The sequence below is a fragment of the Echeneis naucrates genome, chromosome 5 (genome assembly GCF_900963305.1).
Source record: "Echeneis naucrates chromosome 5, fEcheNa1.1, whole genome shotgun sequence".
Classification (NCBI taxonomy): domain Eukaryota; kingdom Metazoa; phylum Chordata; class Actinopteri; order Carangiformes; family Echeneidae; genus Echeneis; species Echeneis naucrates.
In genome coordinates, this window is record NC_042515.1 from 12,395,427 (window position 1) to 12,408,140 (window position 12,714).

A 12,714-nucleotide genomic window follows, 5' to 3' on the forward strand; every position below is an offset into this window, starting at 1 on the left:
CTTTTGTTCACTTTGTTTCCATAGAAACTTGTAGAGGCAAGTATGGCACTGAGCAAAAATGTTGTTTGTCTGTAATCTGTTGTTTCTAGCAACTTTATCTTTGGGACCCCTTTACAGTGCGATGGATTAAAACTGGATTAGTCGTCTAGTGTTTTATTGATTTGGGAAATTGTAGGAAATGGTAACATATAGACTTCATTGTAATTGCAAACTTATTTCGGTGCTTACTCAAGTTTTGAAAATTCAAAGGCTTGATAAAATGGTGGATTATTTAATTTAATTAATTATTATTTAATTTTACTCACTACCAAATGCTACTATCCTCATCGTGTTGTTTTGCCCAAAAGCATTTCCAAATAAAATATGTCCTTTGTGTTGATGATTTTTGATATCAACTGGAGCAAATATGGAGTGTCAGATACAAACAAATGCCAGGAATGCTGAGACCTAGTTTTAAGGGACTAGTTAGTGATGAATGGTGCCTGTAGGTGCAGTATGCCAAAGACCCACAGATCAGCCTGCCCTCACCCCCCCTTCCTGAGTGCTCTGGTGTCTGAGCTGCAGTGCTGTTTAGCTGGAGTTATATTTCATGTTTTCAGTGTTTTTTCTGTTTCTGTTCCAAACGATGTGCCTGCATGAGTGTGTATACAAGCATCGACTGTGTTTAAAACATACAGTGGTGGTGTGTGTCTAGGTTATTCATTGTTATGCATGTGTTTTACACGTGTATAGTATGCACTTTACAATGTGCTTTATCTGTGTAGTATGTCTGTGTTTTGTGAATGCCAGGGAGATGATGCTGATTTCCCAAGAGCTTTCATAGTGGTTATTGTGAGGCACCTTCCATCTGCTTACCATTTACATTTGCTTGAGGTTTGCATTGCATGTGGTTATTGGTGTTTGTGTACAGTAGCAAACTGACTTGATCAGATATTATCATATTACTCCATTTTAATCATATATAATAACTGATCTCTATCAGGCTTGATTTTTAATTAGATCGTTTTTGCTACATGCTGGCTGTTATCCATCCCAGCTATGAGTTGTGTGATTTAATTTCTCATCTGGCCACTGTGATGTCTACAAATGCATGCTGTGAAGCATCAACCATTCACCTTAGCCCCTAACATCTTCTCCGTGTCCCGCCTCTCACAGATGGCGCTTGGCCACCCACTCCATTCTCCTCCGGTCAGTTGTTTCCATAGACCATTGTGAAGTTTGACTTCTCTGTCTTGCCATACCCCATTCATCTTTACCTCCAGACAGAATGGCCCTGGAGCTCAGAGCTTGGAAATTTTCATCCCACACAACATTAAGGACTGTTTTGATATAGAATATGTGAAACAGATTCTCACCAAAAATCTAATAAAAAGCAGGTGTGTTTTTTCAGAGATGAATTCATTCACTCTCCTTAAAGTTGTGTAGGCCACTGTGTAGACTTCAGTACAGCTGATGTTATTCATAAAATCTAAGGAAAATAAATCAAGTCCTACAGTATCCTGGAAATAAAGCAAGGCTTTCTCTGCCACAACTTTAAATTAGGCTTCAGTTGTGCTTCTAAAGTTAAAGAAAAGGTCTAGACATCCTCTCATTATACAGCTATCAGGTAAGATTTTGACCACCAAAATCATCAGCAGACCCTAAGTAGGCCTGATTTTTGCACATTTACTCTAACGATGGCTTCAAGATTGGAGTTTGAGGTTCTTTGATGATCTTGTATTTGTGTCTCTGTGAGTGATTGTCTCTGTGTTTTGTTCTGTCTTCCTGTAGTGAGCTCTTAAAGCTCAGAATGGAGCTCTGTGTAGTGCAGGTGTGTAGACTCCAGTCAGGTGCATGAACATTGCAGTAACAATACTCTCTCCTTCTTGATGCCTCTCTGCCTGTCCTCTCTCTTCCCAGTTCAGTATGATTTAGTCTCCCTGGTTTTATTTTCTGTCACAGTACTGGCCTCTGTGTGTGGTTATTTCCTCCCTCTCTCATCTTTCTCTCTTCCCTTACTGATGTTCATTCTTTTTGCACCGGACTGTGAGAGCACCCTGCTATGGCAGTTTTGTTGAAGGGCACAATGCATGAGTTGCTGCATTGCTATGAAATCACCAGTGGCCCCTCATCATCCAAATGTGTAGTGTGTGCGTGCAGCACTTCCCTACCAATGTGGCAATGCCGAACGCATGCTCCATCAACGCTGTGGCCAGGATTACCTAAAGAACCTCCTCAAGCTAATTCTACATTTTATCATTTATGCTCATTCTGCACTTCATGCTGACAGTTTTGTGAAGTATTGTGCTGAGGGATTTGAGTGAAGCCATATCTGTCTGGAGAATTTCTTTGATTTCAGTTCTGAGCTTTCTGATATTACCCTTTCCAGTGTTGAATTATGCTCATCCTTTTTCCTTTTTAATAAAAACAACATAGTCATTGTACAATCTAACAACCACCACCACTATGATTGATGTTTCTGTTTTAAGATGCACCTCTAAACTCTCACTTTTTTTTACAAATGCTCACTGACATAGCTTCCTTTCAATGATATGAATTGCGAAAACCTGTATGGGTGTGGATTTGTGTGAGCCACTGCACAGATTCAATTATCTTATTTTATCTTTTTATTTATTTATTTATTTATTTATTTATTTATTTTAATTTTAAATCAACAAGCATTTTCATTTCTGCCACTTTAAACTGTTGGTTTCAAAATAATGCTTATATATCACGAGTCAGAGGAGAGCAGGCGTCTTACATGTGCTTGATGAAATCCATTAATGCTACATTATGCACACAATGTATGATTTTTGTCTCCAGTCAAGTCATTTATTCATGTGTGTCTACTTGAATCCAAAGTCTTGAGTTGACGCTGTGTAAGAATAGCAGACGGATCCCGATATGAATCAGCCAGTTAACTTATTAATATTGTCTGCAGTTTGCCAAAGACGTCTCAGCTATAAAATCCATTGAATCCCGTCAGTGACACCCATTACACCGGGGGAGTGATAAAGTTGTCTGCCAGTCTTACGTCTTGCTACATGTATTTAAGTAATTTCATGTTGTTCGTCAGTCTGACATGCACTTGTTTAGTCCCACATAGGAGTGTTTAGCTGTAAACCTGTTGTGTGGCGGTCTTTTAAAGTGTTAAGATAATGTTTTATGTCTGTCATTATATTAAGTGTAAATAGACAGTGAAACATGTACAGTAGAGGCGTCAATAAATGTCTGTCTCTGTCATAGTTAAACAAAAAGACAGTTTTGTCCCGTCAATGAGAAGAGTAGTGAGTTTGTTTTGTCTACGTCTCTACTGACGGATATGGGCCTTGTGTGATAAAGACTTTTCTAATGTAATGTTTACGTGTTTGGGCCAATGTTTGTGAGACCTGTGGGCTCTGTTCAAGTCATTAATACAGGTCTTTGATTTTAAAGCCAACGGAGGCTCCTCAGGTGGATGAGATGGGGGTAAGATGCTCTGCTCCCGCCCACCCCCTCTTCCCCTTTCCCTCTCCCCTGTCAGGGCCATGCCATGTTTAGAGTTACATTTCTTTGTTTTGTATTTTTCTGTTGACTACTATGCATCTTTATCTTTGACTTATTTCAGTTTTGTCTACTTTTTCATGATAAGGTTTCCATTTTATCTATTTTTCTACCTATTTTACTTCTTTCATTATTCTTTACATTCTTATAAAATGATTTCCATTTTACTCAATGTTTGGAGTTATATCTAAGGAGAGTGTGTCACTCAAACGTGACGCTGTGTGTCCTGTTAGGTGGGAGCAGTTTCTGGCTGCTCCTCACGTTTGTACTGTTGACACTGCTACATGGTCTCTGCCACCATTCTTGGGTGGGGTAGTGACCCATGGATGAACCCTGGGATCAGGTCACCCACCTCTGACCTGTGAACCTCCTAGCCGAGCCATTTTGGCGGTCCCACTGTGACTCCGCATGCAGTGACTCTGGACTAAGGGTGCCATGCTTGTGCAGATGTGTCCTGTCAAGTATGGCAAGGTTTTCTCCAGCATGCTTTGCCTCCTTGCTTCCTCCCCTGTAGGTCTGTACAGTGACAGGGCCCCTGACAGTGCTTTGGATGCAGACAAACAGAAACATATCAGCTGCAGCTGCACTGTTGGAGACCAAATCTCATAAAAACTGCAAATAATATGAATACAACTGAATCAAAGTTAGTCTGTATACACATGGTTCACACAAAACTCATGAAATTCAAAACAGCTTGATTTCAATGTCTCTTGATGACATAAGAATGCAGTGCTGCTTTCACAGTCCATATGTATCTGGAGCTGAGGTCTCAGTGCGGACCTGATCATCTCATAAAGCACAGCCAGGATCTCTGTGTTCACTGCAATCATCTTTATTCTGCCCTCTTCTGACTGTTGACTGTATCTCCACAGAACACAGAGGACAGTGCCCGCATCTCCATTACCTTCTTCCGTCTGTTTCGAGTCATGCGGCTTGTCAAGCTCCTGAGCAGAGGGGAGGGCATTCGTACCCTGCTTTGGACTTTTATCAAATCCTTCCAAGTAGGGCACAGTACAATGTATCTAATCAGTGAGTAAGAGAAATATTGTCGATATTCCTACTAATGTTTTCATATTTTTCCTCCTCTCTCTTTCCTTAAAGGCTCTGCCATATGTTGCACTTCTGATAGCCATGCTGTTCTTCATCTATGCTGTCATTGGCATGCAGGTTGGTAACTAATTGAGAGAAAATATTTTTCTCTGTGTTAGCCAAGTTTACAGGGTTGCAGTTGTATTCACGCGGACAATATTTTTTCCCTCTTCAGGTGTTTGGAAAGATTGCAATGGTGGATGGCACACACATCAACAGAAACAACAACTTCCAGACCTTCCCTCAGGCTGTGCTCCTTCTCTTCAGGTGTGGGCAGGCTCAGGGCTCATATGTTGATGCCAGTGTTTGCTTCAGTTGATCTTTAATGTGAAGCAATGTATTTGTGTCCGTCTTACCTGATTATTCTCAAGATGTGCCACTGGAGAGGCGTGGCAGGAGATCATGTTGGCCTGTATGCCTGGGAAACTGTGTGACCCAGAGTCTGACTACAACCCCGGAGAGGAAATGACATGTGGCAGTGGATTTGCAATAGTTTACTTCATCACCTTCTACATGCTCTGCGCCTTCTTGGTACATTTTACTTTATATTTGTCTCCTATTTACTCTGCAAATTGCATTTCATACTTCATACATACCTAAGATCACTTCAAGATTGTGATATTTTATTATATTTACAGTTAGAAGTCCATTAAATGGAATATTAAGACATTTTAGATACATTTCAACATGGTATACAGCACTGTATAACATGGTGTGTAGTCAGTGACGGTTATGTGGTTTAAAACTTGTGAAATGTCTTGTAAATTTACACATACATACATTATACTGTATGTCAGCATTTTACGGTCTCTTTCCAGATTATCAATTTGTTTGTGGCAGTCATCATGGATAACTTTGACTACCTGACCCGTGATTGGTCCATTCTTGGTCCTCACCACCTTGATGAATTCAAAAGAATCTGGTCAGAGTACGACCCTGAGGCCAAGTATGTGCCTTACTATCTGCTGTAACTGGTGTATATTTCGCATTCATAGTTCCACGTCCATTTGCCTTTTTTAACATCTTCCATGTGTTATTTCCTCTCATGCAGAGGCAGAATTAAGCATCTGGATGTTGTAACACTTCTTCGTCGTATTCAGCCTCCTCTTGGGTTTGGGAAGCTGTGCCCTCACAGAGTGGCTTGCAAGGTCTCTGCTCTTTTCACATTATTTCATTACCAAATGTCACACAAACATATAGGTTTTGAACGTGGCCTGTGCTATCATAATAAAAATTTCTATCTGCTCTTTCTCTCAGAGGTTGGTAGCCATGAACATGCCTCTGAACAGTGATGGGACAGTCATGTTTAATGCCACTCTCTTTGCACTGGTGCGAACGGCCCTGAAAATCAAAACAGAAGGTATGGGCCAAATCATAAATCATTTTGCCCTGTACTGCCTTCTAAAAATCAATGAAACACTATGCTGATTAATTTGCAAGTGTATTGTTTGCTGTTACTTATAATTATGCCATGTGAGGATTTAAAATGGCTGTGAACTGCACTGTCGGTTTCTCAGAGACAGTTGTGTCCCTGTGATCCAGGTAATCTAGAGCAGGCCAATGAAGAGCTGCGAGCTGTCATCAAGAAAATCTGGAAAAGGACCAGCATGAAGCTGCTGGATCAAGTGGTACCTCCTGCTGGTGGTTAGTGATATTGCCCTGTGTTTGTGTTTGAATTTCATGCAGCTCCTTGTCCTCATTCTGTTGAAGTTGCCTGCACAGTCTCTCTCAAACACACACACACACACACAATATGTTCCCCAAGTATTGTTTGCATTAATTTACTGTAAACTCCTCTCTCACAACTACATCTTTAGTAAAAAGTTAGTCACACAATCACTCTCACAGACACTTTAAGGCGTATTGCATTGTTTTTACTCTGCTCACATCCTCCTTGTTGCCCCCTCAGCAGTGTGTTTCTCATCCATGTGTGTTTTATCCACACGCCTCTTTGTTCCGGGTGCTGATGGACGCCACTGACTGTCTGCTGGGCTTTGTGCTTGCATGGCCTTGTAGACCACTGTGCAAGTGCATGTTCTGTCTTTCTCATTAATATCTCCCTATTTCCTTCTTTATCTGTCTTATCTCCATCACTGACACTCTCTTTTGTCTTAATCTCTGTCCTTTTCTCACTGCTTGGCTTCCACAGCTTTTTCTCCTTACACTTTTTAATATCTCTGTATCCAAACTCTGAAACACTTCAGAATATTCTGAAGCAGTTCTGTTTTAGGGTGGTGGCATGGAACTAGTGTTGCCTCTCCGATTTCTGTCCCCAGCGTACTTGTTCAAAGTGACTCAGACCCCTGCTTCAGAATGATTCTCATGCATTCTTGCAAATGCTGTAAAAGAAGTACATATCATGGGACAAAGTGTATATACACAAACATGCTCATATGTAGTTCAATTATAGTTCTCACTGACCATGGCACTCATCAGAAAAAGACAAATATATAAGATCTATAGATTTGCTTGCTTGCATGTGCTAAAGCAGTTAAGTAAATGTCATTCTTGGAGATAAAGACCACCTCCGCACCTTTCAGCATAAAACATGTAAAATATAACCTTTGATCTTGAAGGTTATTTTATATTAGATATCAAAGCAAATTTTCTCACTTTATCTTACAGCATGTGTGTCATTGTACAGATTACATTTATAATTTGTTCAGTAGTTTCGAAATCAAATTTAATCTTAATTCTACTCTACTACTTTTTATCAGGAGCACAACATTGGGACCACTAAGTGAAAGTACTTATTATCCACTACTTTAGGTGTCATGTTACACCAATTTTATAAGCGAACAAAGTTTCATATGGCTCAGAAATAGAAGCACACACACACAAACACGCAAGCGATTAAAGTATATATTTGCATTTGTTGTTCTCTCTCAAATACGGTGAAAGATCTCAAGTGTTTGATTGAGGTACGGTGTATATACGCCATCAAGATGGATGAATATGATTTGGTTGGCTGAGGTTGATGGCTTGTCTGCAGTCTTGACATGATGAACCCAGAATTTGAAAGATGATGGATGAGAGGAGAAGAGTGTCCCCTTCTCTCTCCGAGATTACTGTGTGTAGTGACCTGCTGACACAGGAGGCATTTGTGTGGTCTGTTCACTCAGATGATGAGGTAACCGTGGGGAAGTTCTATGCCACTTTCCTGATACAGGACTACTTTAGGAAATTCAAGAAACGTAAAGAGGAAGGCCTGGTGGGTGCGCACCCCTCCCAGAACAACACAGCGATTGCCTTACAGGTGAGTCTCACTGAGTTTTTTTGTGTCTCTGAGTGTTTTTGTGGGTTACCTAAAAGAGATGGGAGTGATTGTTGAACACTGTGGAATTTATGAGCACCGTATTGTTGTTTAGTCAAGTCTGAGTAAAATAGGTCTTTGTACATTCCATTTAAATGGCATCACGTGCACTAATGTTATGATTTATGATCCAGCAGGACATTCATGATCTTGATGTAGAGTATGAATCTGCAACTGTGGTTTACGTGTTCCCAGCGTGTGATGTTATTTGTGTCTGTGTCTTTAAATATCATATATGTTGATGTTAAGCGTGTCTCATCATCAGCCATCATTTCATGTGTTTACTGTGCATTACAATTCACTCAGCAATTCATGAAATTCACATGCAAAGCTTGTTGTCATTTCTGTTACCTTATATTGTATGATATATGGCTTCAGTGTACCCCCATATATCATTGTCAGACAGTAAACATGAGCAGCGCTCAGGATATTTTGAATAAACAAATTGTGAATTTTGTACAAATTTAGTTGTAAATGTAAATCTGCACCAGAGAGAATGAAAAAAGGTATCTTTTTATAATATAGCGAAAGCACAGCTGGATGCTCCGCAAGACATATTAGCTATATAATATTCACAACAGGCTGCATTCAAGAGAGCACATTTGTCTGTCTTGTGTGTTCTCATCTCACAGTCTGTCAGTTCTGTAAATGTCAGGTGTTGCATACTCCAGCACAGGTGTGTGTCTGCCCAGTATGTGTGGTGGTCATGACTGTGTGATACCAGTTTTTCATACTGTGAGTTGTAAGATGAAGGTCCCAGCTGTTAGTGTTTAGCCTTGTCATGTCATGGTTACAGGCCGGCCTTCGCACGCTGCATGATATTGGGCCTGAAATTCGCCGAGCGATATCATGTGATCTGCAAGATGACGAACTAGTAGACTTTATTCCAGAGGAAGACGAGGAAATTTATAGGGTAAACTATTTTAATTTTACCTGACAGGAAGAATGTTTGTGGCAAAATTAACATATTGTGGATGTCATGAAGCTGCCAGATGATACATTTCTCTGGTAATATATAAGTCCCCTCTTTATAAGCAAATGTACTCCGAGACCATTGTTTAGCTAAAGTAGATGAGCTGTCTCTAAATTATATTGCTACAATAAGTAGCTTATGGTTCATTTGGTTTATTTTGGCTTCCTAGTTTTACCTCCATTTCAATTTCAACAGACTACTAAGAGTGCATTCATTTTGCTTACATATGTCATGTGCCATTAAAATCAGCTTCTGAACTTATTTTTGCTCATACAATTTCTGAAAAAAAAACTCAGCTCACAGACTTAACATCAATAGCACGCACGTTGGTTGTGTTTTACTGTAAGAAGTTTGGGTCCTGGTGGTTTTACTGTGAACATTCCTTCACAGCGAAATGGAGGACTCTTCGGTAACCATCTAATGAATGGTGGTCATCGGCGGTCCAATGGCCACCAGACAAATGCCACACAACGACCCCTGCAGGTGCAGCCCCCACCTCACTACGCCCACATGGAGCAACCAGTGGGACGCCTGTCTCGAGCCAACGCAATGTCCCACCCAAACCACCACCATCACCACCACCACCATCACCATCGCCACCACAACTCTTATGGCAAGTCTCCCAAATCCACCAACATCAACCTCAACAATGCCAACGTGTCCAGTCTGCCCAACGGAGGACACCATCGCTACTATGAACACGCACCTCCAAATGGCTACCCAGGTCTACGCAGCACGTACTATGACTACGACAAACCACGGACACCCCAGGGTCAAAGGTATGCACGCACTCATCAGCCTTTGATGTTTTGTGGTTATGGCCATTTTGTTTGCAGATGTTTTTTTGCTGCCATAATGTGCCAGATGTTGATGTCTCAACTCATCACTTTGTGTAAATCAGACCCGATGAGTTATACACAGAGAAAATGAAATCAATAAGCTAACTGGGTGCAGGTTATAGGTCCGTAGATTTTGCACAAACTATTTGGCAAAAAAGATGATTATAATGAATTAATGTCCATCCCTTGTTGAGTTTTTCTAATAAATTTGGCTTTTGTACACTTTGGGAAAAGAACTTCACATTTAAAGAATGTGGGCACAAAATTAGGCAAATTAGGTATTATCATTGTGTATGTATTGTATTAAATGACAGTGCATTTCCCCTGAAGGCTGAAACCTCAATATATAATAACAAAACAATTGCACAACTTTTACATTTTCTCTTGTTCCACTTTTTACCCAAGTTGCTTTTTCAGATTGCAGCTATTGATGACAGCATATGACTAAGGTCTGAGGACATTTGAAATGCACTGAGCTTTTGCTTCAACCACACGTCCTGAGGACATTATCAGTTGCTGAAGTGTTTCTTTCCACAGTCAGCACCCAGCCTCTTGCCAAACCTTTCCCATTTCACAAACCTTTTGTAAACGCTCTATTCCATAATGTATCACTCATACTGATACCTAACTTCATAAGTGGCCAATAGCATACTTATCTCCTGAGTTCCCATGCCCCATTTAGTCCACCGTTCCAGGATTGGGTGTTTTTGTTTACTACCCTATAAGTATGGGAGACATTTTCATTACTGCTGCTTTACAAAAGAGAAATTCATTTCCGTTTGAATCTTATGTGAATAGAGAATGGAATTGTCAACCATCACTGGAGTCAACGTCCTTCTCTCTCTTCCTCGTACATATATATGAGAATGCTGTATATGGTTCATATACTGTACGATATATATGTTGCACTCTCTCCTCCCTATTCTGTGTCTTTCCTTTTCCCTTTCTCCCTCCTAACCAAAATGCTTTTTCTTGACCGTCCCTCTGCTTTCTTGGACAGAAGGCGCTACTATGAGACCTATGTTCGGTATGTTGTTTTTCTAGGTTTAACTGCAGCAGTATGTCTCGACAGCAAAGAGGAACTATTTTGTTTCATGTTTATTTTCTTAATTTTGACTTTGTTTTGCATTGATGAATGGCTGCACCTTTGCTCAGTCAATGTTATGAGCTATATTCTGGCCAGTCCTTTGGTTATTATTCACCTGTTATTAATGTTTTTAATTTAACATGAATGTGAGTGGCCAGCATATTGCTGAGAACAGCCCTGCTTTATGCATGTGTCAAAGAAATGTGCTTGCTTTGAGGAAGACCCACAAGGTTGATAAACAAAAAAAGTGTAAGAAAATGTTTTCAAAAAGCTTTTGAATAATCACTACCAGTTCTGTTTTACGCTGCCATTGCTCAGTTCTTGAATGAATTCACTTCAAGATTTTTATCTAAAAAGAGATGTCTTTTAATTAATCTGATGAAGCCCCAAACTTTTGCCTGTTTTGCTGGTTAGGCTGAAGTTAATATTCCTAATGTTGGGCATTCGCATTGCTCCCCACTGGAGGCTTCCATCTGCATGGCAATGCATGGCCCTATTCCAGTGACCCCTTCCCATATTAACTTCAGGATGCGCGCTGTAACCCCTCACTCCTGACCTTTCTCCAGGTCCCATGGAGGGGATGGACGCCACCCCACTATCCGCAGGGAGGAGGAGTTTGATGAAGACCGCTTCTCTGGGGAATATTATAGTGGGGAGGAGTTTTATGAAGATGATAGCATGCTCTCAGGGGACAGGTAGTACTCCCTCTGAATTCCTGTTTGTTGAGCTATTTATCCTCCTTTGTTTACAAAATTTATTCATAAGACTTTGGTCAAGGTGCATCACCTGACAAGCCCTTTTCTCAATTGTTGACAGGTATCAGAACAGTGACACAGAGTATGAGACTCCCAAAGGCTACCACCACCCGGACAGTTACTATGACGATGATGAGCAACCTCTCTATCGTGACTCACACAGGTCACCAAAGAGACGGCTGCTTCCTGCCACACCTCAAGGTATCTCCTGCCCATGTGTAATGTCACATTTGTTGTGCGTTGTTTCTGTGTTATTGAGTCATCCAATTATCATATAATTATTACTGGGCACTACAGAATATGTAAAACATGTAACCTATGCAGCCTTTGGGAGTACTGTTTTGTTTGCACACACCATTTATCCATTCTCAGAGTTTTTATAATGTTTTAGGTTTGCATAATGTCAGTTTTCCTGCATAGTGTCACTCAGGGTCTGCTGTTGGCTTTTTCAGGTCACAGGAGGCCATCCTTCAACTTTGAGTGTCTCCGCAGACAAAGTAGCCAGGACGAGCTTCCACATCAGCGTACTGCTCTACCACTGCACCTTATGCAGCACCAGGTAGCGCAGGCACATGTCCTTCTTGAGCAAAATGATCTTCTCCTATGCAGCTCTGTATCAAACTAGTATTCCTGGCTCTCTCCTTGCCTGTCAGGTAATGGCTGTAGCAGGCCTGGACTCCAGCAGAGCCCACCGCCTCTCCCCAACCCGCTCCACCCGCTCTTGGGCAACTCCACCTGCCACCCCGGCCAGTAAAGACCAGTCACCATACTACACCCCTCTCATCCACGTGGACCACCCACACAGAGGGAGTATTGCTAGCAGCCATGTTTCTGTACGCAAGAGCTCCTGGTACACAGATGACCCCGAGTACTCCCAGAGGACTTACTCACCTGTCCACCTACAGGTGCCACCTGAGTACCATAACCAGTACCACCAGAAGAGAGGCAGTGCAACCAGCCTTGTGGAAGCGGTGAGTTTGTGGCTATTTGGTGACATGGGAGGGCAGAGAGTTACCAAAGTGACTGGATATGGTTGATATCCAGTTCTTTAAACAAAATTTTGCAAGCAAGAAAAGTAAAACAAGGTTGTTAAAGTCACATTTTGCTTTCTAACATTTTTTTCTTTTCACACTTTT

The 12,714-nt window shown here is 41.1% G+C and overlaps 1 protein-coding gene across 1 annotated transcript in view; it reads left to right on the forward strand.

The window, feature by feature from the left end:
• The window catches only part of cacna1da (calcium channel, voltage-dependent, L type, alpha 1D subunit, a), a 51,462-nt gene that overhangs the window by 35,543 nt on the left and 3,205 nt on the right, over window positions 1–12,714 (forward strand). The window contains 15 exon segments of the mRNA XM_029502745.1: window positions 4,395–4,523; window positions 4,624–4,689; window positions 4,787–4,878; window positions 4,983–5,142; window positions 5,430–5,557; window positions 5,663–5,759; window positions 5,869–5,971; window positions 6,154–6,255; window positions 7,734–7,867; window positions 8,721–8,837; window positions 9,288–9,676; window positions 11,390–11,518; window positions 11,601–11,779; window positions 12,031–12,137; window positions 12,232–12,549. Of these exon segments, the coding sequence (XP_029358605.1) occupies window positions 4,395–4,523; window positions 4,624–4,689; window positions 4,787–4,878; window positions 4,983–5,142; window positions 5,430–5,557; window positions 5,663–5,759; window positions 5,869–5,971; window positions 6,154–6,255; window positions 7,734–7,867; window positions 8,721–8,837; window positions 9,288–9,676; window positions 11,390–11,518; window positions 11,601–11,779; window positions 12,031–12,137; window positions 12,232–12,549 (2,250 nt within the window).